Source organism: Ailuropoda melanoleuca, chromosome 13 (assembly GCF_002007445.2).
Source record: "Ailuropoda melanoleuca isolate Jingjing chromosome 13, ASM200744v2, whole genome shotgun sequence".
Lineage (NCBI taxonomy): Eukaryota > Metazoa > Chordata > Mammalia > Carnivora > Ursidae > Ailuropoda > Ailuropoda melanoleuca.
Window position 1 is genome coordinate 50,476,853 of NC_048230.1, and position 27,144 is coordinate 50,503,996.

General features: G+C 49.2%; 1 protein-coding gene across 1 annotated transcript; it reads left to right on the forward strand.

The window, feature by feature from the left end:
• On the forward strand, positions 1 to 27,144 carry CTCFL (CCCTC-binding factor like). Its single transcript, XM_034640933.1, has 10 exons — positions 1 to 531; positions 988 to 1,213; positions 5,181 to 5,351; positions 6,095 to 6,228; positions 8,718 to 8,838; positions 10,108 to 10,257; positions 12,133 to 12,293; positions 14,643 to 14,825; positions 20,987 to 21,107; positions 26,215 to 27,144. Exons 1-10 carry the CDS (start codon positions 1 to 3, stop codon positions 26,322 to 26,324), a joined length of 1,908 nt encoding a protein of 635 aa, XP_034496824.1. The 3' UTR covers positions 26,325 to 27,144.

The following is a 27,144-nucleotide window of genomic DNA, read 5'->3' on the forward strand; positions in this document are numbered from 1 at the left end:
ATGGCAGGGACTGAGATCTCTGTCCCTTCCGAGCAGTTTACCAAAATCAAATCACTGGAGCTGATCCCAGAAGTCCTATTCGAGGACGAGGAAGACGGAGCATGCAGAGGGAGGGGGCCCCCGGGCCCCGGAGACGTGCAGGCCCCGTGCCCCTACGGACCCCTCCAGGCCCAGGCGCCGGAGGGAGAGCAGAAGCCGCTGCTCACCACGGAGGAGAGCGAGAAGCACATTCTGACCCTGCAGACGGTGCAGTTCTCCGAGGCCGTGGAGGTGCAGGACGTCAGCTGGCTCAGCGCGCAGCCCCAGGAGGGCGTGCAGGTGACGGTCCAGCAGGCGGGCGGCAGGCTGCAGTCTGAGCTGTGGCTGGGCCAGGGGTTCCAGCAGTGCGTAGCCATCAGCATCCAGGAGGAGGCGTACGTGCTGCAGGACATGGAGGTGATGGAGCTGCATGCTCTGGAAGGCGGCTTGGCCGTGGCCAGTGAGGAGAGTAAGTGTGCGGTGAGCCTGGCCGAGAGCGCCGGACTGCTGAAGGTATGGCTGGTTTGAGTAAACAGACCCTGTGCGGGGTTGGGGCAGGGGGGCAGGGCGGGGGAGCTCAGACTACTTTTTTTTTTTTTTAGTTGCTCTTTGCGCACAATTAGGTGGGGACAAGCCAGTTAAAAGTTGCAGTTTAAATCAAACACAGTAAAAAGACTGCCCTGGGAAAATCTTGGGAGCCCTTCTGTTCTTTTCTAAAAGTTCGAAAAGTTACGCTGAGGAATGCTACAAGGAGCATTGTGTTTTTAAAAAACAGTGTTCTGTTTCATTCCCCAACTCCCGGATGCTTAATAATGATGGGGTCGGCATTTTGGGGTCCAACAGATGACCTTCTGTGCTTCCGTAATTCTTGTTGTTCTTTATGGGTTCTCTGGTGTCGCCAAGGCAAAGAGTTCAATGGATCGTCGTTCAGAGATAGTGTTTGTCTAAATGCTCACTTTTGTTTATTAGCTTGAGAAAGGCCAGGAGGAGGACCAGCTGCTGGCTGAAGGAGGACTCGATCCACAGGCGGGAGAGCAGCTCTTTCTTGTGGAAGCGAAGCCAGGAGATGAAGGGAGAGACGAAATTGTGCTGACCATTTCAAACTTGCACGTGGAAGAACAAGAAGATAAACCTGCATGCGTTCAAGGCCACGTTGAGAAAGCCAACTCTACAAAAAAACCAAAAAAGACGAAGGGTAGGCCAACTCATGCGGCCCAGGAGATCGTGCCTACCAGGGGGCTGCCGCTGCTCTTTAGGGGCACAAGAGGGTGGTTGAAATTTTACGTGGTTGACTTGTAGTTGCTTTCAAACTGCCAGGAAATGGGAGAAACTTTAAACGAATGTTCTGTGTTGTGAATCAAATCCCAAAGACTTTGTCTTGGACACAGATGTTTTTAAAGCAGAGTAAAAACGCTCCCGCAAAGTGCTGTGTAGGAACAGAGAAGGTGGGCCCTGATCTGCCCCTGGTTTGCAGCCCCGGGGAGTGGGGAGGACGGCACAGGGCTGATGGAGGCGCGGGCAAGGGCCTTGGGGCCAGAAGGAGGAACCATGTCCAGAAGGCAGCAGAAGCTTGTAGGGCAGGGATGTTCAGGTGAGGGCAGGGAAGAGGACTCAGAAGCCATTAAGACCGGGGATCCCCACTCCAGGCGGCAGCAAGCGGCCTGCGGGGGGAGCTCCAGAAGTATGTGGCCTCTTTCTGAGGGTGGGCAGCTCCGCGGATGGCTGCTCCAAGAGGGAGATGAGGCCAGGTTAGGAAGGACCTTGAAGCTCAGTTCAAGTCAGATTACAAGGAAGATTGCATCGCGGCGGCCCACGGGCTGAACTTGACCCTCAAAGATGACGACTTTGGCTTTTTAGAAAATGCTAGTTGCTCACTTACTTAAAGCAAGAGAGCTGACCGCGCAAATCTCAGTTCTAGCTCATTTGTACAAAGTCATCTCTGGCCACACGTGGCTGTTTCCTGCCAGCAACAGGTGGCCGGGGCCGGGAGGTGACTGCATTTTGAAAGTCACACCTCCTGTTCTTTGTGCGTGTGGTTCAGGTCGTTCATTGAGGTTCAGGGCCTCTGGCTTCAGTGGACGGCGGAGTTTGTAGTCTTTGCTATAATATCTATGCATTTATATCATGCTTCTCATGTATTTAGTGAGAGATCATACCCCCAAATTCCCAAGCTCATTTTATTTTTCATCTATTCACAATCGTGAGCAACTGTCCCCACTAATTCCAGACTCTTTTCATCCCCCAAAGAAAAGTGAGCCACAGGGACGCCTGGGTGGTTAAGCGTCTGGCTTCGGTTCAGGTCATGATCCCCGAGGTGCTGGGATCAAGCCCTGCATCAGGCTCCCTGCTCCGTGGGGAGCCTGCTTCTCCCTCTTCCTCTGCCCCTCCCCCTGGGTTGTGCCCACACCCCTCAAATCAATAAATACATTTTTAAAAAGAGAGAGTAGTATATGCACTTAGCAGTCATCCTTGGACACATCATTTAAATGGACTCGTACACATGAACTATGTGGCCTTTGTGTCTGGATTTCTTCACTTAGCGTTGATCAGTGCTTCGTTCCTCCGTCCCTGAGTGGTCGTGCCTTGCATGGATCCGCATGCATCCATCCATCCGTCACCATTCGGGCTGTTTCTGCGTTGTAGCCGGTGTGAGTAGTGCTGGAGGAGTATTTACGTACAGGTCTTTGCACGTTTCTTTCCTCTTCTTTCGGACGTGTACGTGGAACCGAATGGAATTGCTGGGTCATATGGTCAGTCTATATTTCAGTTTTTGAGGAACTCCCGGCTTCCCCCAGCAGCTACACCAGCTTACATTCCCCCCCAGCAGTGTGGGAGGGTGGCCCCATGGTGGTTTTGATTTGCATTTCCCTGATGCTAGTAATGATGTAGGAAGTTGGTGAAAAATTACCGGTAAGATGGTATATTGCCAGGTGCTTATGGGCCATTTGTATGTCTTCTTTGGAGGAAGGTCTGCTGAAATCCTTTGCCCGTTTTTCAGTTGGTACCTGTATTTGTCTCCTGGCACTGCCCAACAATACACCACACTTGGGGTGGCATAGACAATAGGAAGGTGTTCACTCGTGGTCCTGAAGGCTGGAAGTCTGGAATCACAGTGTTGGAAGGCTCTAGGAAGGAACGTGTTCCAGGCTTTCTCCTAGCTTCTGGCATTGTCCCAATCACAGCATTTTTTTAGCTCATAGATGTATCACTGTCTCGGCCTCTCTCGTCATGTAAAATTCTCCCTCCCCGTGTGTGTCTCTACCTGCGTTTCTTCTCCTCTTCTTGTAAGGGCGCCAGTCATACCCACCCTCCTCCAATATGATCATGTAAGCTTGACGGCAGCTGCAAAGACCCTATGTACAAGTAAGGTCACCATTAGGATTTCAGTGTATCTTTGGGGGGATCACAATTCAACCCATAAACCTTCTATTTCAAGTTTGCTCTCAAGTTTGCTTCTATTTCAAGTGTTGTATCAGGAAGGCCGTTGGAATTTGTGAAGTGCTTTTTCTGACTCTATTGAGATCATGGTAATTTCTCCCCTTCCTTTTGTTAATACGCTGTGTTGCACTGACTGATTGTGGTATGTTGAACCATTCTTCCATTCCTGGGATAAATTCCACTTGGTCCCGGTGCACAATCCTTTTAGTAAGCTGCTGGGTTTGGTTTACTAGTATTCTATTGGAGACTTTTCCATTTATATTTATAAATGTTATTGGTCTGTAGTTGTCCTGTGGTGTCTTTGGTTTTAGTATCCGAGTAATCCTGGCCTCAAGGAATGAACTAGGAAGTGTCCTACTTTTCCATGTGTGAACTTGGAAAAGGATTGATGTTAATTCTTTAAGCATCTAGGTAGAATTCTCCAGTGAAGCCTTCTGGTCCTGGGGATTTCTTTGTGGGTAGTTTCTTGATTAATGATTCAATCTCTTTATTTGCTATAGGGCTATCTAGATTTTCTATTTCTCCTTGAACCAGGGTTGGTAGTTTATGCGTTTCTAGGAATTTTCCATTTCATCTGGGTTATCTGGTTCATTGACATACAGTTGTTCAAAGTACTGTCTTATAACTGCTCTCAGTAAAGTTCCACATACTTATGAATTTCCCACATTTCCTTCTTTTATTGGTTCCTGATTTCATGTCATGATGGTCAGAGATATATGATTTCTATGCTTTTTTTTTTAAAGATTTTATTTATTTATTTGACAGAGATAGAGAGACAGCCAGCGAGAGAGGGAACACAAGCAGAGGGAGTGGGAGAGGAAGAAGCAGGCTCATAGCAGAGGAGCCTGATGTGGGGCTCGATCCCAGAATGCCGGGATCACGCCCTGAGCCGAAGGCAGCCGCTTAACCGCTATGCCACCCAGGTGCCCCTGATTTCTATGCTTTTTTAAAATTTATCAACATTTTTTTAAAGATTTTATTTATTTGAGAGAGAGAAAAGCACAAGCAGGGGGCAGCGAGAGGGAGAAACAGACTCCCCACTGAGCGGGGAGTCCCATCTGGGGCTTGATCCCAGGGCCGCAGGACCGTGACCGAGCCAAAGGCAGACAGACACTCAACCGACCGAGCCACCCAGGCGCCCCCTTTTTATTGACATTTGTTTTGTGGCCTAACACGTGGATTTTCCTGAAAAATGTTCTGCATGCCCCTGCAAAGAAAGTCTGTTGTGCTGTTGTTGAGTGGAGTGTCCTGTAGTTGTCTGTTATGTCTATTTGGTTTATAGCATTAAGTCTTCTGTTTTCTTGCTGATACTCTGTCTAGTTGTGCTCTCCGTTGTTGAAAGTAGAATATTGAAGTCTCCCACTGTTACTGCAGTGCTTCTTTCTACCTTCCCTTCTGTCCATTTTTGCACCAGGTATTTTGGGGCTCTGTTATTAGGCACGTATAAGTTTATAATCGTTCTCCCTTCGTGGTGGATTGGGTCTGTAATTGTAGTATAATATCCTTGTTCGTCTCGTGTAACAGATTTTGTCTTAAGTTTGTTTTGTCTATTACTAGAGTTACCCCAGCTCTACAGGTACCGTTTGCATGGAATATCTTTTGTTGGGTTACCCCAGGACGCCAAAGAAGGGATGTGCCAAGCTACTTTAACGTGTTTCAGTGGAATTTGAACATCTCAAGGAAGATTTTTACAAATATGTAAACTCTCTATCTTCTTCCTGCAGAAGTAAAACGAACCTTCCAGTGTGATATGTGCATGTTCACCGCTTCTAGAATTTCGAGTTTTAATCGTCACATGAAAACTCACACGGCTGAAAAGCCCCATATGTGCCATCTTTGCCTAAAAGCCTTTCGCACCGTCACTCTTCTGAGGAATCATGTCAATACGCACACAGGTAAACTGGATGAGAAGGACATTTCCCGGTGAGGATAAGCGTTAAAGTTTATACACGAATGTGGGGGCACCTGGGTGGCTCAGTCGTTAAGCGTCTGCCTTCAGCTCAGGGCGTGATCCCAGGGACCTGGGATTGAGCCCCGCATCGGGCTCCCCACTCGGCGGGAAGCCTGCTTCTTCCTCTCCTACTCCCCCTGCTTGTGTTCCCTCTCTCGCTGGCTGTCTCTCTCTGTCAAACAAATAAAATCTTTAAAAAAAAAAAATTAAAAAAAAAGTTTATACACGAATGCGAATTTACCTATTTGTACATCAAAATAACATGTTTGGTTTAACGACTTTAGTTTTGTCTTCCATGTTGCCTAAAAACATCAAATGTTATAAAGACTTTTCTCCTATGTGGCTGGGGTATCTGTGATTTAAAGGGCCTCTTCTTAATTTTTTTTTAAAGATTTTATTTATTTATTTGACAGAGGTAGAGACAGCCAGCGAGAGAGGGAACACAAGCAGGGAGAGTGGGGGAGGAAGCAGGCTCATAACAGAGGAGCCTGATGTGGGGCTCGATCCCATAACGCCGGGATCACGCCCTGAGCTGAAGGCAGATGCTTAACCGCTGTGCCACCCAGGCGCCCCCCTCTTCTTAATTTTTAAAGCATTCTTAAACTGAGTCTAATTTATAGGTTATAAATTCCTAGGAGAACTCGTGGTGAAGTCTTGTTTAACAGGATAAACTCTGGGATTTTACAGGAACCAAGCCCTACAAGTGTGGTGACTGTGATATGGCGTTTGTCACCAGCGGAGAACTTGTCCGACACAGACGTTATAAACACACTCACGAGAAGCCCTTTAAATGCTCCCTGTGCAAGTATGCCAGCGTGGAAGTAAGTTCACTCAGTACTGAGAGCTTCACGGCACTCTTATTAAGAAGTTGACATGACAGTTAAGTTACACTAATAGAATCCCTTACAAAATAGGTTTCACTAAAGATATTATTCATACAAAATCTATGCAGGAAATAATATTCGTTCTATTTCCTGAATTTAATATAGAAAGTTGGAGGGGCCCCTGGATGCCTCAGTCGGTTAAGCATCTCACTCTTGATTTTGGCTCAGGTCACAATCTCAGGGTTGGGAGATGGAGCCCAGCAGGGCATGGAGTCTGCTTCAGATTCTCTCTCCCTCTCCCTCTGCCCCCACCCCTCGCTTGCATGCATGTTTGATTTCTCTCTCTGTGTCTCTCTCAAAAAAAAAAATAGAAAATTAATTTTTTTCTTTGATTACCAATTAGTGAAAGTACAGTAAAAGTGTACAAACTACAAACGAAATCACTTATACTTGAGAGAGATGTTTCTCAAATGTGTTAGTCCTATCTGGTGTTTTCTGGCGTATACTCTGTTCTACAAAATCCAAGGGTGTTTGCTCTGACATAGAACACAGAAGCAATCTCAGTTTTCTCTGCAACTTGGGACCTTTCCTCAGTGGCACCTGGTCAGATACAAAGCAACTTGTGTGAAGAATCAGACGTGGTTCATTTCCTCTCTTAAGTGCAGTGAGACCACCTTTCTGAATCATCAGTGATGTGTCATGGTCATTTCACCCAGATGGTTTTATTTGTACCTTCTGGCTGGTTCAGCCACACTCCAAATGCAATGACAGCCTCCTGCGTAACTTACAGTGCAAAGTCAGTTCCCTGCAAGGAACAGTGAAGGGCTCCACCCGCTCTCTGTCTGCGCGCACGCTGGGTGCTGGGTCCGGGCCCAGCGGGAAAGGGATCACACACTCACACAGAACGGAGTTGAAGGGGAGGGCTGGAGTTTAAATACAGTCATGACGCAACCGCGTTTCGTAAACGAGGGAAGCTCACGGACAGGGTCAGGATTTGGTTCCAAGAATTTTTTCCCACTATTACTATTTTTAAAAATTATTTGTTATCGGAGTTAAAGGTGGTGGCTATGTATGGAAATACAGCGAAGGTTTCAAGGCACAAAGCCACCTGAGAATTCTCAGCTCGAGGGGCCCCCTTGTTGGTGCCCTGCAGGTTCTCACCACACGCTTGCCTGGGGGCGGAGACCCTTCTCAGGGGTGGGCCGGCCGCACGCAGCCCGAGGAGTGATAGGCCTCGTAGGGACCCTCTGCCACCCAATGTCAAGGGCATTGCCCCTTCTGTGCAGTTTCCAAGCCCTGCTCTGCTGCTCTGCTGTAAGGAGGGCGGGTAGCCTAAGCTCTCCCAGCACTGTCCCTTGATATTGGGGCCAGCAGAAACATATCCAAGCTGTGGGCAGATTACAACACCCCTGAAAGCTTGTGAACGCCCCTCGTCCCCTGCCCCCTTCGGAGCCACAGAGGACGTCTGTGCACGGCTGCCTTCCCTGCACTCTCGGCTCATCAAACATTTCATGCAATTGTTGTTAAAACTTTCTGTTTTGCCTCCTCATAGGCTCACAGACGTCCACTTCTCTTCCGAAAATCTAAGCTAAACTTTTCCGTTCGGGCCTTGTTTTCCATTCTAAGTCTTCTGTTCTTGAATGTTCTCCAGGCTTATGTATGCTTGTCCCATACTGGAAAGCCAGACCAAGCACGTAGCCTTCCTGAGATCGCAGGCAGGGCCGATGCCAGCTTTCTGACAACGGTCGCCCCAGGGTGGCTGATTGCCCTGTGTTCTGCTAAAGGCAGATAAGAGCCTGCAGTAAGTGCATACAGAAAAAGGACAGTTCTAGAAGGAGATCAGACAGTCAGGCAAGAAAAAAAAAAGATCAAACCAGAGGGAATATGTGGTTTGCCTTTTAATTAATTGCCTGGGATATGTAATTAATCACATTAGCATTTGCTTCCTTTTACTTAAAAGTTTCTTCTTACAAAGAAAGCGCTAACACCTAGAACTTGTCCTTGCTAGAAAGGGAGGCCTGTCTCCACTCCTGCACCATTTAGGGTCCACAGAGCTTGTAACTGGGAAATGCCTCACGGGGATGTCGTGGTCCGTTAAAGACCCCCGGTTTCAAGGCTCCCGCTTTATTCACGCCAACAGAAGTCTTCTGACCTCTGCGTGCCGATCTAAACTTGCCTCAGAAATGAGAACCAGCTCTTGTCTGGCTCCCAGCAGCTGGATCTCAGGTTCCCTTTGTCAAGTGAAGTCGAGTCTGAGAGTCTCCCGAAATTACTGCTCCTTAGCCATCAAGGAGCTCAGACGCACACATCAAATGAAAACCATCATCCAGGGCGGAAAATAAAAAGTCAGGACGGTTCACCGTGTTCGGCGTGTGAAACCCGCGCTGACCTTAATGTGGGAGCAATTTCCAGATCTTTTGTTATGCCGATGAATGGAAGATTCTCAGGACTTTGACCTGCTGACGGCCTTGTGCCTCCTTTCCCAGGCCAGTAAGCTGAAGCGCCACGTCCGCTCGCACACGGGGGAGCGCCCCTTCCAGTGCCTTCTGTGCACCTACGCCAGCAAGGACACCTACAAGTTGAAACGGCACATGAGGACGCACTCAGGTAACGGGGGAGGAGGCCCCACGGGGTCCGTTTCGGGGGAGCCTGGACAGTGTTCCTCGCGGCCCATGGAAAGCTCAGACGTCAAAGCGAGCGTCTTCACACTTTCTGACGCGGGGCATTTGATCCGCACTTTGGCATGTACTTAACCTTGGGGGGGGGGTCCCACCGGGAGAAGTAGACCGCTGTCCAGGGTCTGGCTCCGTGGGCGTGTCGGGGATTTAAAAGTCCCCTGCTTAACTGACCCCACAATTTTAAGGCAGGATGTAAAGCGCGCTGGCTTTGTAATGCACTTACTTTATTCTTTATTTATTTTTAATGGACCTAGAGTTGACACACTAGTTTCAGGTGTACCACAGAGAGACAGTCCTGTCCCACGCTTTACACGACGCTCACCGGGACAGGTGTGGTCCCCTTCTGCCACCGCACAAGCTGACACGTACGACGTGATTACCACTGCCCATGTTCCCTGGGCCATGCTGTTCATCCCCACGACTTGTTTATTTTATAACTGAAAGTTCATAACCTCTTAATCCCCTCCATCTGTCGGCCGGTCTCTCAACCCCGCTCTCCTGTGGCAAGCCCCAGTTCTCTGTATTTACGAGTCTGTTCTGTTTTATTACATAGATCCTACATGTAAGGGAAATCCTATGGTGTCTTTCTCTGCCTGGCTTTCTCACTTAGTGTAACCCCCTCTAGGACCCCCATGTCATTGCAGATGCCAAGATTTCATTCCTTTTTGACGGCTGAGCAATATTCCATCATATGCATATATACACACCCCACCTCTTCTTTAACCATTCATTTATCGTTGGGTAGTCGGGCTGCTTCCATATCTCAATTATTGTCAGTAATGTTGCAGGAAACATAGGGGGGCCTATATCTTCCCAAATTACTACTTTTGTTTTCTTCACATAAATACCCAGAAGTGGAATTAGTGGGTCATATGGTATTTCCAGCTCTTATCTTATATATATTTTCTGTATGAAGACTGTGTTTACGTGTATGTCTCGGTTCTTTTACTCCAGGGTGGGAACCGGGTCGCTCATGGACGAGTACCCCCCAGATGGCAGGAGAGCCGCCTGTCTGGGCCACTGTCCACACAGCTGTGCTTGATGTAATGTTGTGGGTGTGATGTAGGCATCGGGCTCGAATCGTGGGGCTAAATGGACAAGGAAGTGGTTGAGAAAGGAGCCTCGGGGAGAAAAGAAAAGCTCTCCGCTTGCTGGGCAAAGCCTCGCGCAGAGGGTCATTTTTGTCTCCGTGTCACAGGTGAGAAGCCGTACGAATGCCACGTGTGCCACGCACGCTTCACCCAGAGTGGCACCCTGAAAATACACATCCTACAGAAGCACAGCGAGAATGTCCCCAAATACCAGTGTCCGCACTGTGCCACCATCATCGCAAGGAAGAGTGACCTGCGTGAGTGTCTGGCTTCATGAACTTCCTTTAATGACAGTATTTGTTGGCTCTTTGGGGGCACAGCCTGGAAACCCGTGGAGCGCTGGGCCTGATGACAGGGAGGCCCCTGGGCTGCAGGACCAGCTCTGGGAGAGGGGTTTTTTCCAGATGTCCTGTGGTGCCATCTGGTGGCGAGATTTCAGAAGTGCAATTTCATGGCTTGAGCCCATTCAGTTCCAGGTACACCCGCTAAGCAAACACAGGTATTTTAGCCCCTAAAACACTTCCACAGATACTGTGTTATTCCATACTAGTCCTGTTTTTACAGATGTTTGAGGGGCTGAGAGAGACAGTGTGAACTGCCCCAAGATCCCCTAAGCTAGGAGGTGCCAGGGTGCCCAGAGGTGGCCTGGGGATAGGTTCTGACTCTGTTAATGCTCTCATCAGTGATACTCTGCAAACCTTTCTTAGACTCTTGCTGTGATCCTAACACATTCGGGGAGCTGAGGTTACAAAAGGAAGAACCAAAACAGCCCTTCCCTCAGGGAACTCGCTTTGATAAAAGAGTCCAGCCTGTGGCCTGAAATCCTTGCTGTGACATGGCATGACCTTTTCATGGCACAAAGCACCACAGCGAGACTGGAACACATCGTGGGTGACACCGAGTGCCAGAGTTAGGAGTTCGGATTTTATCCTGCCCACAGGGAAAAGCAGGCAGTATTTAGCAGCGGGAGCAACTGGGAGTGAATGAGCCTCTTTCGTTTGTGTCAGGGCTCCTGGGCTTCCCATTTTCCATGATCTTACTCCTCTTGCCAAAGTGTGTGACGCTGTGATACTCAGAACACGTTAGCCCAAATGCAAGTCACCGATTCGCCAGGTGGAAGTCTGGAGATGAGATGCGCTGTTTTGGGAACATTTCTGAAAGAGCGAGGGTGTTTTATGAAGCCTTAACTTTTGTTCAAATCTGGAACATTCTGTCAATGTTACTATAGTTACCGGCATGTCACAAACCTAGCCCAGTGGGACTTTGTAGGGCACAAGGGCCACAAGGCTGTTGCCCAGAAAGGAAGCAGGACTTTGACAACATGACGAAATGACGTAGGTTACCCCTCATCTCAGTGTAAGATGCTTTGGGAACCAGCCCAGTCTTCCTTCCTGCCCCCGTCAGAGAGATCAGGCTCCTCAGTGAATGAGTCGGCACATCGAGGTGTCCCTCCTCCAGTTGTCCATTGGGGTTTGGTGTCTTCCGCAAAGGACCACAAACCACCATGTGTTAGCCTCAGCTCGGCAGAAATTATTCTAGAGAGTATCCAGTCAGACCTCATGGCGAGTCCTAGGTCAGTGACGACAGAGGAAAGAAACAGGGCATTGACTTCTAACAGAACATCTAGACTTTTCTTTTTAAGTTAAGATACAGAGGTTGTATCTTTGTTATGTGAAATCACCTTAACGTTATCCTAAAAACCCACCACACCATGGTAATGTTCTCGAGGTGCTTTGTTCAGTGAACACGCTGGGTTGGACAGGCCCCAGCTGAAACGGCATCTCACCCCATAGCGAAAGGGTCGTCCGCGGGCCTGTCGGCAGGCCATGCGTTCCGAGCAGCCCCGCGCAGCACCGAGCAGGGAAGGATTTCATTCGCAGGGAGGCAGCTGGCAAAGGCTGGAGGCCTTCTGGTTGTCACACCTGGCGAGAAAAAGGTGCTCCTCGTGTCTCCTGGGTGGAGGCCAGGGACGCTGCCAAAGTCCCCGCAGTGCCCAGCACAGCTCACCCAGGAAGAAACCAGCGCCAGGGGCTAGTGGTGCCGAGATCAGGGGGCCCTGACACACAGGGCTCGGGAGAGCAGGGGACAGAAAGAACACCATTTCAGCGCGAACCGTTCTGTCGTTCTTCTAGGCGTCCATCTGCGCAACCTGCACACCTACAAGGCCACAGAGATGAAGTGTCGCTGCTGCTCTGCCGTCTTCCACGAGCGCTATGCCCTCATTCAGCACCAGAAGACGCATAAGAACGAGAAGAGGTTCAAGTGTGACCACTGCGGTTATGCCTGCAAGCAGGTACCACGTTTCAGGCCGTTTGGGGAGGCGGAGGAAGGCCACGGTGTCTGCGAGAAGGGAGGGCTGGCAGGGGATCCTGGTCCCTTTGAAAATACAGGAAAAAGTCATGCTTTCGTGTAAGAGAGTGTTCAGACGAACCAACAAGCAGCCATGGGCCCACACGTCAAAGCTACCGTTCTTCAAAGTATGGTGGACGGGGGCACCCGGGTGGTTCACCGTCGGGGAAGCCTCCGACTCTTGGTTTCGGCTCAGGTCATGATCTCAGTCGTGGGATCGAGCTTCAAAGTGGGCTCCTCGCTCAGCGAGGAGTCTGCTCGAGGATTCTCTCGCTCCCTCTGCCCTCCCTCCCCGTGCATGCTTTCTCGCTCTCTCTTTCCCTCTAAAATAAATAAAACCTAAAAAAAAAAAAAAGGTATGCTTTATAGACCTCTGCACATCCTTGAAACCAGTCAGGGCCGTAAGATCAAGACGATCATGAGCTAATTAATGCCAACAGATTATTTGCCCTTTTCACTACATTGGCGTGGGCCGTGGTGGTGCCAAGGCAGCAGAGGTGCGTCAGAACCAAGAACAGCGGCAGGACGCAGGACGCAGTCTCCGCTGTGTTCCTCACGGTCCTGCACTGGCTGTAAAGATAAAGGGCAATTTTACCTAAGACTGGTCCTGATGAGGCCGTGACAGTTACCGGCTTAGTTCACCCTTGACCCTGAATCCTGGAACTGACCAGGCGCCTCTGCTGTCTTCCGAAGCCCAGCGGCGGTCGGGAGGGAAGCATCTGGCACGGTGTTCGAGTTCCCAGCTCAACTAGCCACTCTTTCCCGAATCGCTGTTTCCACTTGAAAGAGCAAGTGACAAACTCGGCTGCTTGGTCCCAGACGTTTGGCAACACTCTGTGCCCTGTTTTTTTTTTTTTGCAAGTAAATAAAGTGAGTCCGTCACTTCAAGGAAAATGTGTTGCCAAAGATACGATTTCAGCTGTCAAGAGGAAATAAACAATTAGAAATTTGTATTTCCACCACCATGAGCTTGACAGCTTGCTAAAACTTTAAGGCTTTTCTAAGGAGACTGGAGTGATTTTAAGAAAACATGTCTTTACAAAGTGTCATGAAATGTGTCAACAGTGAGAAGGGCTCCGTAACTCAGTAAATTGCGATTTGCCAGACGGCCAATCAGTCCATTATTTTACAAAATCATGCATGTAGGTGAAAGATTCACTCAAAGTGTAAGGTAGGTCAGTGAACTGGAATGGAATGGAATACAAAAAAGACTGTCTTCCCCTCACGCCCTTCGTCTCACCCTCATCCCAGGACAGCATGGCTCAGTCCCGCCCTGGGAGTCAAGGTCCCAGCAGGACCGCGCTATCCGGGAAGGTGGGTGAGAGGAAAGGCCTTTGGGGAAGAGTGTACCCATAAGAGAGAGCATTGGAGAAACACGGTCAGTTCGGCTACGAACAGTAACATAGAAGTGGGCATGTGTCTTCTCACGTGATTGTAGCATTTTAGGTACTTTTGCTTGACTTTATATATTTGTGTCCTGCTTCTCCAAATTATTTAGTCATGTAAATCTTAGTTAAAATTTCTGGTTATTTCTTTGCTAAGGACAGTTATTATTACTTTTATGCTTTTAAATAGATACTAAGATTTGCCCTAATACTTATCAGAAAGCTGGAGGGGAAATATAGAGGCATACTGTACTTTCAGCCCCAAATAGCCACTGACTTAAACTCTGACATTAGGTTTTTAAAAATTTTTTAAAGATTTATTCATTCTAGAAAGAGAGTAATCTCGAGCGCATGAGTGGGGAACGGGGCAGAGGGAGAGAATCTCCAGCAGACACCCAGCTGAGTGCAGAGCCTGACACGGGGCTCCATCCCACGACCCTGAGGTCATAACCTGAGCCAAGACCAAGAGTCGAATGTTCACCAACTGAGCCACCCAGGCACCCCTCTGACATAGATTAGTGTGCAGGTTGTCTGTCCTTTGTAAACGCAGGTCATGGCAAATAGTTCTAGAAGCAGGGCTGCAAATCCACGAGCTGTCTTGGAGGGACAGATAACTATCGTTGGACTCCCCAAGGAATGTTCCACCGCATGCCCTGAGGGGCTGGGGGCCCCGCTGGGAGCTCGCTGGTGGCCTGCAGCAGCGACCATGACCAATGTGGGTCCTGGATGGCCAGTCCGTGTTGCCACTGTAGCTGTGCCATCCTGACAACGTGTGTGCTGTCAGTTCTCTTAATCGCACACTCATCGTTGAGTGTGGAGGGAAGAAAGGTATATACTCAATACTGTCAAAGGCTAAAAAACTCCGTGTAAGGAGTTCAGCGGCTTGTTTTCCTCCCCTTCCCTTCCAGGAACGTCACATGACCGTTCACATACGCACGCACACCGGGGAGAAGCCGTTCACCTGCCTCGCGTGCAATAAATGTTTCCGACAGGAGCAGCTTTTCAATGCGCACTTCAAGAAATACCACGACGCGAGTTTCGTCCCGGCTGTGTACGCCTGCCCCGCGTGCGGCAAGGGCTTCTCCCGCTGGGTAAGCTTGCCTACGGCGCGGGAGATCCTCCTCCGCCAGGCTCCTCTCTTTCCCGGGCGCTGATGCACTCGGGGAGTGTAAAGCCAGTCACAGAAACCTGCCGGGGCTGGAGACAGCCTCGGTCCTGCCTCAGGGAAGGGCTTACTAGCTTCTCGGAGTCACCGAGCTCTTGAAAATCTTATGAAAGCGCGGTCGCCCCTTCCGTGAAAAGAAGAATTCTGCAAACCCGATCTTGCACATCCTTTGAGGGAATCCTCATAGTCCCCAGAATCTGCAAGGACTCCTGCTTTCAGTGGAACATTTCATCCTCGCTCCCCTGAATTAGATTAAGGCTGCTTCCCAGAGAGGATGCAACTTTCAGAATGTCTCGGAGGTGTTCTTAGAACAGTGTTGTTGGTGCTCCGCTAAGAAATACGTTTCGTCTTCCGACTCATTGTTTTTGTGGCGCTGGGTTGCTGATCTATTGCCGTCTAACACATTACCTCAAAACTTAGTAGCTTAAACACCACAAACGTTTATTACCGCACATTTTCTGTGGGGCAGGAATTTGGCAGGGGCTTAGCTGGGTGGGTCTGGCTCAGCATCTCTCGTGGGGTCAGACAGGATGTTGTCCACTGGGGGCCACATCTGGCGGGGCTGGAGGCTCCATTCCCAAGATGGCGCCCTCCCGTGGCCGTTGGTGGCTTCGGTTCCTCACCACATAGACCTCTCTGTTGGGCAGCTCGAGTGTCCTCATGACCCAGAGCAAGGGGGAAGCCACTGTGCCCTTTGTCACCTAGTTTTAAAAGTGACCCATTACTTCTCCTCATTAGAAACCAATCATTAGGTCCAGCCCACATTCAAGAGGTGGGGGACGGGGATCCTTTTGAAAGGAAGAGTGTGGAAGAACTTGTGGTCCTTGAAAAACCCCCACAGATAGTGTGCCGGATCCCTAGACAATGTGTGCACTCCTGGCTAGCTTTTATGAAAGTTTTGAGTTACCTGAAGTTGACTCTTTTCATGGGGAGAAAGCTTAATCTTTTCTCTTTGTGTTTTTCTGGGTAATTCTGGAGTGTTAATACTCTTAAGTTCAAAATTTCAAGTACAGGTAGTGGCAACACCCCAAACACAGTAGGGTTCATACTGACTTAACTTTGTAAAGAGTCAACATTGTAAAGAACCTTCCTTTTGGTGTGAAGAACCAGCAAACAGAGGAAAGAATGGGTCCGCCTCAGAGAATTCCTCAGAACATACAATCGGAAGTTTTAAAAATTTTTCTGGCGTTCGAGAAAGTTTATTTGAACAGCATACCTTGGAGATACCGTAGTGTTAGTTCCACAGGAAAGCACATGTCACGATAAAGTGAGTGAAAGGCATGTTTTGGTTTCCCAGTGCATATAAAAGTACATTTACACTATGCTACAGTCTATTAAGCACACCAGAGCATTCTGTCTAAAAAAAAGTATAAACCTTACTGTAAAAATAGAGCTAAAAAATGCTGACCATCATCTGAGCTTTCGGCAAGTTGTAATCACTGATCACAGACCACCACAACAAACACAGTAACGATGGAGAAGTTGGAAGTACTGTGAGAATTCCCAGAGCATGACCCAGAGATACGGTGCAAGGCTTCTGGAAACAGCATCAGTAGACTTGCTCGATGCAAGCGTGCTCCAGACCTTCCGTTTATAAAAAATGCAGTACGTACAAAGTGCAGTAAAGCAGAGTATGGCAAAATGAGGAAAATGAGGTGCTCCTAGATATAAAACCTCTTACAGCTTAATGACGAAAAGACAAATACCCAATGAGAAATGGGCAAAGGATCTAAATAGACATTTCTTCAAACAAGACCTACAAGTGGCCTATAAGCACATGAAAAGATGCTTAGCGTCGTTCTTTGCTAGGGAAATGCAGAGAAGAATCAGCGAGAACACCTAGGGCCGGCCGTGAGGGTGGCTGCCGCCCACGAGAGCCATCCGGTCCCACCTGAGGCGGACAATAAAACCGAGAGACACTTGCGAGGTTCACAGTCCAGAGGCAGGGCTCACACACACAGTGAGACCCGGTCACGGGCTACAGAACACGTCCCCTCCCCACACCCCCCGTCCACGTTACCAAAGCCCTGTTTACAGCCGCCCCTTTTCCCCGGGGCGTCAAGTCCAGCAATCAGGAAAACATTACAAGGCATCCCAAAAGGCAAAATCACAATTGGAGAGACAGAACAGCAAAACCAGGCATGGTGGGGATGTCGGACTCATCAGGAATTTAACACAACCCTGATTAACATGCTAAGGGCGCTAATGGATAAAGCAGACAGCACGCGAGACCAGGTGAGCCACGGGAGCAGAGATGGAAATCCTAAGAAAGAACCACAAAGAACCGTTAGAAAGGAAATGACAAATGCTCTGATGAATGAAATCAAAGAAAAGCTGCATAAATGGAGAAAAATAGTCCATGTTTATGGACAAGAAAACAATGTCAAGGTGTCACTCCTTTACAACTTGACCCATAGATTCGGTGCAATTCCTATCAAAATCTCCACCCATTAGGGGCGCCTGGGTGGCTCTTGATTTCGGCTCAGGTCATGATTTCAGGGTCGTGGGAATCTTTGCTCAGCGGGGAGTCTGCTCGAGGCTCTCTCCCTCTCCCTCTGCCCCTCCCACACACACCCCCAAAATTAAATGAATCTAAAAAAAAATCTCGGCACATTATTTTGCCAATACCGACAGAATGACTTTAGAGTTACATGGAGAGGCAAAAAAACAAAACCAAAAAGCCAGAATAGCCAACATAATACTGAAGCAGGAGAATGAAGCTGGAGGACTGCTGCTACCCACCTTCGAGACTCGCTGTAAAGCTAGAGTAATCACGACAGCGTGTGCTGCTGAAAGAACAGACACACACATCAGTGGACTAGAGAGCCCGGAAGTAGACCCCATACATACAGTCGCTGATCTCTGACAAAGGAGCAAAGACAGTGCCATGGAGAAAATACTCTTTTCAACGAACGGTGCTGGAAGAACTCGAATCCACATAAAAAAAAAAAATCTAGAAAGAGACCTTACACCCGTCACTAAAATTAATTCACAGTGGATCACAGACCTAAATGTACAATGCAAAACCATAAAACTCCTGAAGATGATAAGAGAAAATCTAGGGTACGGCGGGGACTTTTCAGAGACAACACCAAAGGCGCGGTCCATGACAGAAATCATCCGTAAGCTGGCTTCCACTAAAATGCACGACTTCTGACCTGAGTAGACAAGCTACAGTCAGGGAGAAAAGATATGTGAAAGTCGCTTCGGATACAGGCCGGTCATCCAGAATGCAGAATTCTTAGGACGCAACGCGAAGAAAACAGATAACCGGATTAAGAAACGGGCCAAGGACTTGTGCAGACCCCTCACCAAAGAAGATAAGTTAGCACATGAAACAATGCTCCACGTTGTACGTCGTTGGGGAAACACAAATGCACCAAGACACCACCACACACCTACCAAAAATGGCCCAAATCCAGAGCGCCGAGGACCCCAGACGCTGTCAAGGACGTGGAGCAGTGGGAACGCTCGGGCATAGCTGGTGGGAATGCAGAATGGCGCAGCCACGTGGGAAGACGGTTTGGTGGTTTCTTGGGAAACTGAACGTGTTCTTGCCGTACAACCCAGCACTCGTGCTCCTATTCACCCAAAGGGGTGGAAGACTTCCGTCCACACAGAAACTTGCCCCTGGATGTTTGTAGCTGCTTTACTCATAGTCACCCAAACTTGGAAGCAACCGAGACGTCCTTCGGTAGGGGTTGGATAAGCGGGTCCATCCGTTTACACAATGGACTAGTATTCAGGGCTACAAAGAAATGAGCCATCAAGCCATGAAGACATGGAGGAAACTTAAATGCTTATTACTAAGTGAAAAGGATACACACTGTACGATTCCAACCATAGGGCGTTCTGGAAAAGGCAGAACTATGGACACAGTAACCAGATGGGTGGTTTCCAGGGGCTGGGGAGGAGGGATGAATGGGTGGAGCACAGAGGAGTTTTAGGGCCATGAAACTAGTCTGTGTGATACTAGGATGGTGGATGTAGTCATTATACATTTGTCCACACCCACAGAATGAACACCAAGAGTGAACCCCAGTGTAAACCACGGGCTTTGGGTGATGGTGATGTGTCCACGTAGGTTCATCAACTGTAGCAAAAGAACCCTCCATTCCGGTGAGGTTGCCGATAATGGGGCAGCTGTGCGTGTGGGGGGGCAGGGGGTGCAAGAGAAATCTCTGCCTCCCTCCCAATTAAGCTCTGAACCTAAAATTGCCCTAAAATACGAAGTCTTTAGAAATCAAGAAATACGTGCATATCGGATACTTGAATCCAGTTTAATTTTTAGAAAGCACATCGTTCACAAACTCCCGTTCTTTAACACGCAGTGTCTTCCACACCAGAATATCACAGGGCTGCGGGCATCCTTCCTCCCATGAGAACCCCCTCTCTGGATTCCGAATGCTGGGTCCCTCCTCTCTTGAGAATCAGTCCTCTGACACAGATGTCTGTCATATCACTCTGCTGCCTGAGTCCTGAATAATCTAAATGCCATATCGGTTTACTTAAAATCTTAGCGCACTGACTTTTTAAAGGCTGGATGTGTTTTTGGTGGTTTATTAATCCAAAGCCAACGTCCAGAGTCGTTAGCCGTGAGCTTCATGAATTTGGAGGGAGACTGCGTGTACGTGTGCACGAGTATGTGCTTTGCTGGGGATCATCACATCCTCAAAAGAATCCTTGGCCCCAGAAGACTTCATTTATGCATAATCATCATATAAATCAGGGATTGGCAAACCTTCTTCTGTATACGGCCAGGTGGTAATATTTTCAGCTTCACAGACCAGTTTCTGGCCCAGCTACTGCTGTAATACAGAAGCAGCCATAGATGGGGAATTCATAAACAAATAGACATGGCAGTGTTCCGGAAAAATTCTCATATATATACATATGAATATATGTATATATATATTTTTTTCTTTTTGAGAGCAAAAGAGAGAGAGCACAAGCAGGGGGAGTGGCAGAGGGAGAGGCAGAAGCAGGTTCCCCATGAAGCAGGGAGCCTGACACGGGGCTCGATCCCAGGACCCCAGGATCATGACTTGAGCCGAAGGCAGATGCTTAACCCACTGAGCCACCCAGGCGCCCCCAGAAAATTTGTTTTTCAAAAACAGTTGACCGACTGGATTTGACCCTTGGGCCATCGTTTGTCAATACAAGATGGAAGAAGTTTCAATAACCCGTAACGTCCCCCTCCACTTACACGTGAATCCTTCCCCTTCGACCCATAAAAACCAGGCCAGTCCGGTGGAACAGCACACTGAAGCCAAAGTGGAAATTAGGTGGGAGATTTTATGTCCTCAGCACACTGACTGACACGTCACCAGGATCTTCCCATACGAACTTCCCTAACAGTGAGAGATGTCTGACTTAAGTCATCCTAAGTGTTCCTATGTAAGAATGCATTAACAGTCTTGACCAGGAAACCTCTGACTTCCCTCTTAATTCTGAGTGTTGTATATACGTTCAGCAAGTCCACGCATGGTAGTTAGGGAGAGAAGCTGGCAGGGCAGTGACGTTCATATGCTGCATCATTGGTTTTCTTAAAATTGACAATCTCTTGAATTTCTAGTTTAATATCAGGGCCTACTTTGGAGAGTAAATGCATTCTAGAAGAATAAATGTCTTCTCATGGACTTCTATGATAAAAAATATATATTTAAAATAAACTCACTTTTGGTTAGATCTAAACACAACAGAGGGGTCCCCTTTTAAAAAAAAAAAAACCGCCTTTTTGGTACAATATACCAGGCATGGAGGCGCCTGGGTGGCTCATTTGGTGAAGCATCCCACTTTTGACTTCGGCTCAGGTCGTGATCTCAGGGTCATGGGATCGAGCCCCACGTCGGGCTCAGCACGCAGTCTGCTTGTCCGTCTCTCTCTGCTCCTCCCCCCACTCGCACGCGCTCTCTCTCCCTCAATCTGTAATAAATAAATAAATATAGTTTTGAAAAAGGAAAGAGGGAAAGAAGATACCAGGCATGTGTTTCCCCGCTTTCCCGCGGTCTTCACCCCTGAAATTCTAAATGACATTCCTTCGGTCCTGCTGACTCCACCGTGTGCTCCGTGTCTTTTCTCCAACAGACTAACATGCAGAGACACTCGGCCAAGTGTGGCGTGGGGCCAGGAAAGCCAGCTGCCTCGGGGAAAGCGAGAAGAACCAAGAGAAAGCCTGCCGCCCCAAAAGAGGCAGTCCAGGAAGACGGTAACTCTCTTTCAACAAACGGGGTTCTAATCTGAGGGTGATTTTCTTGGTTGGTATCGCGTCCTGGGTGCTGAGTGTTACCGTGCAGGGGACACACCGGTGTGGGTCAAAACCCACCGGGGGCAGGTTTTGAGCTTCGTGTTGCCCCCCGAGGCGGGCGGGGGGGTCACTGGTGCAGTGGGCGGGATGGCTTCTGCACCTGTCAGCCCTACAGAGCGCCCCCTGGTGGCGTGCACACCCCCCCATCAGGGGGCTCCTGGCGGGATGGGCTTGTGAGGTGGAAGGCTGCCCCCTCTCTAAGCTTGCGGGCTGTCGCCTGTACCTGGCAGGTGCCGTGTGCGTGTCCTGGGGCCGCTGCAGCAGTGACCACAAACTAAGTGGCTTTAGAGGAACACAGGCTTACTCTCTCTCTTAGCTCTGGGTCCCAGAAGTCCTAACTCAAGGTGTCAGAAGCACTTGCGCTCCCTCTGAAGGTTCTGGGGAGATGCCCTCCTGCCTCTTCCAGCTGCTGGTGGCTCCAGGCATCTCTTGGCTTGCGGACACATCACTCCAGCCTTCCTCCCTGTCTGTCTCTCCTCTTCTTTCCAAGGACACTTGTCCCTGACATAGTGTCCCTGGAAAACCAAGCTGATCTCTTCTCGAGACCCTTAACCTAATTATATCTTCAGAGATCCTTGTTCCATATAAGGTTACAGTCGCAGGTTTTGGGGGGTTAGGATGTGGACCTCTCTCTTTTGGGGCCACTGTGGACATCACAGTCTTTATCGCTGGCCTCAGAAGAGCAGACGTGGGTTCCCAGGTTAGAGCAAAAAGGGCCTGTGTCCGGTCTTCCCTGTGAAAGGTTCTGCTCCACGAGGGGACAGACCTAACTCACTGACGTGTTCTGTTACATTCTCCATTCCTGTCCTACGAGAGTCTCAGAACTGAAGAGCTTGACTGGAAACCACACGACCTCACCGTGAAAAAAAAAACGGAAAATATTTGCATGACATCCTCATTCTTAAATCCCCTATATTTTGATCCCAGCCCCAGTCCTTGACTAGTGAATGTTCCCCTGGATAGCAGCCAGCCTTTTCCTCACTTCAGAGTTGCCAGATAAAATAGGGGGTGCCTGGCTAACTTTGAATTTCGGATGAACGAGTACTTGTTTAGGGTGGGTATATCCCACATGCTATTTGAGATATACTTGTACTAACCAGTCACCATACTTGGAAAGTGGGCGATAGGACCAGAGTTCCTCTGAACGGGGCACTATGAGCTGTTCAGACCTTCCTCCACATTCCTGAGTCTTCCAGTCATCTGTCCCCAGCTCCCCAGCTTCTCCAACCACAGGCACAGGTCGGCCCGCCGTGCTTGAGGGGTAAACTCAGAAGAGAAATGAACGTGGGAAATGAACGGGAATGAACATGAATATAAAACGTCGTTTATATCCACAATATGGATAGAAAAATGACGGAGCCAACCTGGGCCAATTTGCCTTTACGCTGACAATGTCATAAAATGCCACTTCTCGTGGTTTTACAGAGGAGTCCTACCGCCCCTCCCGTCTAAGGCCTGAGGCCTGTGGGGGCTCTGCCTGGCACCTGCCTCCCCATTCCTACCTCCACATTTCCCCTCCCTCTCCTGCTGGCCTGTGGCTCGCACCCAGCCTGCTCCTGCCTGCCAGCCTGAGACACGCTCAGGTGTCCCCTGCACGACGCTCACCCTCCCTGGTCCATGAAACCCCCATCACGTTCATGGCGGGCTCCCCCTGCCCCTCCCGGGCCCCTGCATCACCTGCTGCCCCGTCACACCACTGAGGTCCCCAGAGGCTCCCTGTTACCACGTCGCACCGGCCTCTCCCTGCTCTGCAGCCGTGGCACTGCTGACTGGTCACCCTCTTGACCCTGTGCCCTCCTGCTTGCTGGACATGCGTCCATCCTCCTGGTGTTTTCCCTCGCTCCCCGGCCGCCTCCCCTTCTCTCCTTACCCCTGCTGCTCCCACCTCGCCTTGCGTCCACAGTGGCACCACCTGCGCGCCTGTATCACTTCCGCACCTGCGCCCACGTCCGCACCTGCGCCCTCTCCCATGCCTGCGTGCATGACCCTCAGCCTCTCCCGTGGCAGGTCACGGGAGATCTGGGAGCATCCCCCATGCAGCGTCCCCAGGCTGGGAGCGAGTATTCTGCTGCCTGGTGAGCGTCCCCTCTCTGCGGTCTCCAACTCAGTCCATGTAAAACCGAAGTCTTGACACCTCTCTGCTGTCCCTCCCACCCCCAGCCTCATCCTCTCCTGCCACCCTGATCCACACTGGCGTTTGAAGCCATGACACACGGGCAGCGCCCTCGCCCACTTCTCAAGGCCACAGACATGGGACCAGATCCACCCTGTCTCCCCAAGATGTCCAGGACCCCATCTCAATGTCTCTCCCCTCTGTCCCCACTACCCACCGCCGGAACCCCTTCCCTGTGCACCCAGCACTCTGAAGACTGGGACCTCGGGCGTGGCTCGCCGCATCCCACCCTTGTGGGCACCCCGCCATCCTGCTCCCCCCATCTCAGCCAAGCCAGACTCACCCTTTTCTTTGCCTGGAATTCCTGCTGACTCACCCACAGGTCCCCAAGATCTCACTTGGGGATCCCAGAGATCTCAGCTCTGACCCCCGCCCGGGGCCAGCCCCACCTCCCGTACACCCCGGGGCTGTGCCCGGCTCTGCACCTGGTGCTCGGTGTCACATCTATCTGATTCTTTAGTAAGCGCCAGCTCTCACCTATGCTGAGCTCCCCTCCAAGGCGGGCCTGGCCCTCGAGTCCACACCAGGCCTGGTGTTAGCAGGGTTCATTCGTTCCTACTTAACCAAACAAGCAAATAACGAACACAGCCCTTTATCGGAGAAGAGAAACAGGTGAGATCTAACTCAAATCTTGGACCACCATAAAGAGATCCAGAGGCCAGGGTCCTGGTAGCCACACTAACTGGGTGGACCCAAAACTATCCATATGAATGTACGACTTCCCGGCTAATTAGACATCTGCTGGCTCTCTCTTGACACCTAAAGGCAGGGTTTTCTTTTAATTGTCTAGTCAAGCCTCTAAAAACCTTTGGCCAAATTCTATCTGAATAAGAGTAGCCTTCACCAGAAGACCGAATGAATGGGGACGGAAAGGTTTTTGAAAGTGTCACCCTTGGTTGGTGACCTGTTTGCGGTGCGTACCAGCTTCCACGCTGGCCACGGGCCTCCGCGGCTGGTGGCAGCACCTTGCCCGTATCGACCCTGAGCTTCCTGGACACTGACCCCAAACTAAATGACGAGCAAAATCAAAGGGATGAGGGGTGGGTCCACATGGACACCTCTCCCGCTGGCCTCATGCTGATGTTTGAGACAAAAGCCTCACTTGGACCAGGTCACGAAGGGCACGCGGAATGCTGCCTGCCCCGAGTGCTCGCCTTCCAGAAGGGCAGAAATGGGAAAGCCCTCCTAAGTTTAAAGACAGTGACAAGATTGGGTGTATTAAAACATGTCTCGTATTTTGGATGGTCCGCTGTCACACCCCAGGCAAAGCGTGCCTGGAAACAAGTGACCGGCTTACAGGAGCAAAACTACTTAATTTGCATTTCAAGGGTTTTTACCTGTTTTGTCCACATCATGGTCTGGCTTCTACTTTTCTGTGCTGGCGGGTCAGCTGTAGGTCACCCAGCATTTTGGGGTAGGGGTCTACAAGTCAGAGGTCCTTTGCATAAGCAAGACCCAGGTCTTAGTGCTCTCCCTGCACTCCCCCCAAAATGCTGCAGGAAACCACAAGCAAACCTACCTATCTTCAAACAACCTGGAACTGACAGGAGGTGAAGCTTTGGGGAGTGTGGGCCATTTGTCTGCCCTTCTCACGAGCAGACAGCGACGGTCCGTGGGTGTTCTTGGGGAGTAATTTGGGAAATGGGTAGAGGGAAGAATATAAGTGGATTTACAGCGATCTGTTTTTAATTTTTTATTTTTTTATAATAATTTTTTATTATGTTATGTTAGTCCCCATACAGTACATCCCTAGTTTTTGATGCAATNACGAGCAGACAGCGACGGTCCGTGGGTGTTCTTGGGGAGTAATTTGGGAAATGGGTAGAGGGAAGAATATAATTGGATTTACAGCGATCTGTTTTTAATTTTTTAATTTTTAATTTTTTTATAATAATTTATTATGTTATGTTAGTCCCCATACAGTACATCCCTAGTTTTTGATGCAATGTTCCATGATTCATTACTTGCGTATAACACCCAGTGCACCATGCAATACGTGCCCTCCTTACTACCCATCACCGGCCTATCCCAATCCCCCACCCCCCTCGCCTCTGAAGCCCTCAGTTTGTTTCCCAGAGTCCATAGTCTGTTTTTAAACTCCCAAAGTCGTGCTGACGAGAATCCAGCGGTGGGTGGGCGGGGATGGTTATGGATCCAGGCCTGGCCCACGGTGGGTGCCCAGCCCAATGCGTGACCCCGAACCGACTCTGCCTGGGTTCACGGGCAGTAGGGACAAATGCCCTGCAAGCACTGGCTTTTCTCATCCTGACGGCGTCACTCCCTGAGCTCCGATACAAGCCACCATCCAGTTCCACAGGGCCCGCGTTCAGCGTAGCGCGCTGGTTCTCGCGGGGGTGGCCCTGCTTCCCCGCAAACACATGGCAGGCCTGGGAGTGGCTTTGGTTGTCGCAAGTGAGGAGGAGCCTTCTTCTGGCATCCAGTGGGTGGAGGCCCGGGGTGCTCCAAACACTGTATCATCCAGCCCTAAAAGCGTAGAGGGCTGAGGTTCAGAACCCCTTGAAGCACATAGATGTCATCAGAATTCTTCCATGAATGTCTTATAAATGGAAAAAAATGATTTTCTAAAATGTTTGTTATGTTAAACATCAAAGGATTATTTCCAAAAGGTACGTGCACGGATTTCTTGTCTTTATTTTAAATATTNTTGAAGCACATAGATGTCATCAGAATTCTTCCATGAATGTCTTATAAATGGAAAAAAATGATTTTCTAAAATATTTATGTTAAACATCAAAGGATTATTTCCAAAAGGTACGTGCACGGATTTCTTGTCTTTATTTTAAATTTACCCAAACCCTGTGCCTTTTCCCCAAGAAGCGGCCGCTAAGGAGGTGTCCGCCGTGAGGCTGGAGCAGTGCCCGGGAGACGTGGTTCCTGTCCCCTACGGAGGCATCACAGCTGAAGAAGTGACCTGTGACGGCTAAGCGACAGAGACTCCGAGTTCCTGTTTGCAGCAGTCAGCTCTCCAACAAGTTAGAAGTTTGTAGCATCTTCTTCGAAACAACTAAGTTCATGACAACGGAGGGTCTCGATTTTTCCAAAGTTTAGGATTAGTGCCAGGAATTGTTTGCCTATTTTTTTTTTCCACTGGATAGTTCAAAACCATGGCAGGTATTTTATAAAAGGCCCAGATCTTGGATTGGAGGGTAAAACCTCAAACCTGTGAATTCATTCACTAGATACTGGCAAGGGGGCCTGCAATGAATGGGCAGTAATTTGGGGTGGGGGGGACCTTCGCTATTTCAGCTGTAAGTACAGACTGACTATTTAGTGCTTCAGCCAACAGCCAAAGCGGGGATACCTTATGTTAAACCGTACACACCCTTTATATTTCTAATATGATTTTTTTAAACCTGAAAAACTAATTTTATATTCTTTTTTAATACAAATGAATTTTCCATAAAATTCAAAGTCACCATAATACTTTTAATTAGTTCGAAATTCAACAAAAAAGATCTTCATACGGTGAAAAAAACAGCTGAGTAGAAGATGGAAACCCCTAGATGAGACTAGACGGCGACGTGTAATTATTTTACTCTGGTCTACGAGCAAGGTTCACTTTTAGAGTTTGTATTCTTTCTAAATGATGTTTTCTGGCAGGTATGAAATTTCCCTGGTGACATGCCGTTGTCACCTGCCAGGATACAATTCATCCCCCTTTTGTTTTTGGTTTTGTTTTGTTTTGTTTTTAAGATTTTATTTATTCATTTGACAGAGAGAGAGAGACAGCCAGCAAGAGAGGGA

What these genes read in the sequence shown, in the direction of transcription:
- CTCFL (XM_034640933.1), top strand. Translation starts at nt 1, where the DNA reads ATGGCAGGGACTGAGATCTCTGTCCCTTCCGAGCAGTTTACCAAAATC. An exon ending in GCAAGTATGCCAGCGTGGAA is followed by an intron (nt 6,229 to 8,717) that starts GTAAGTTCACTC and finishes CTCCTTTCCCAG; the next exon opens with GCCAGTAAGCTGAAGCGCCA. An exon ending in GCACATGAGGACGCACTCAG is followed by an intron (nt 8,839 to 10,107) that starts GTAACGGGGGAG and finishes TCCGTGTCACAG; the next exon opens with GTGAGAAGCCGTACGAATGC.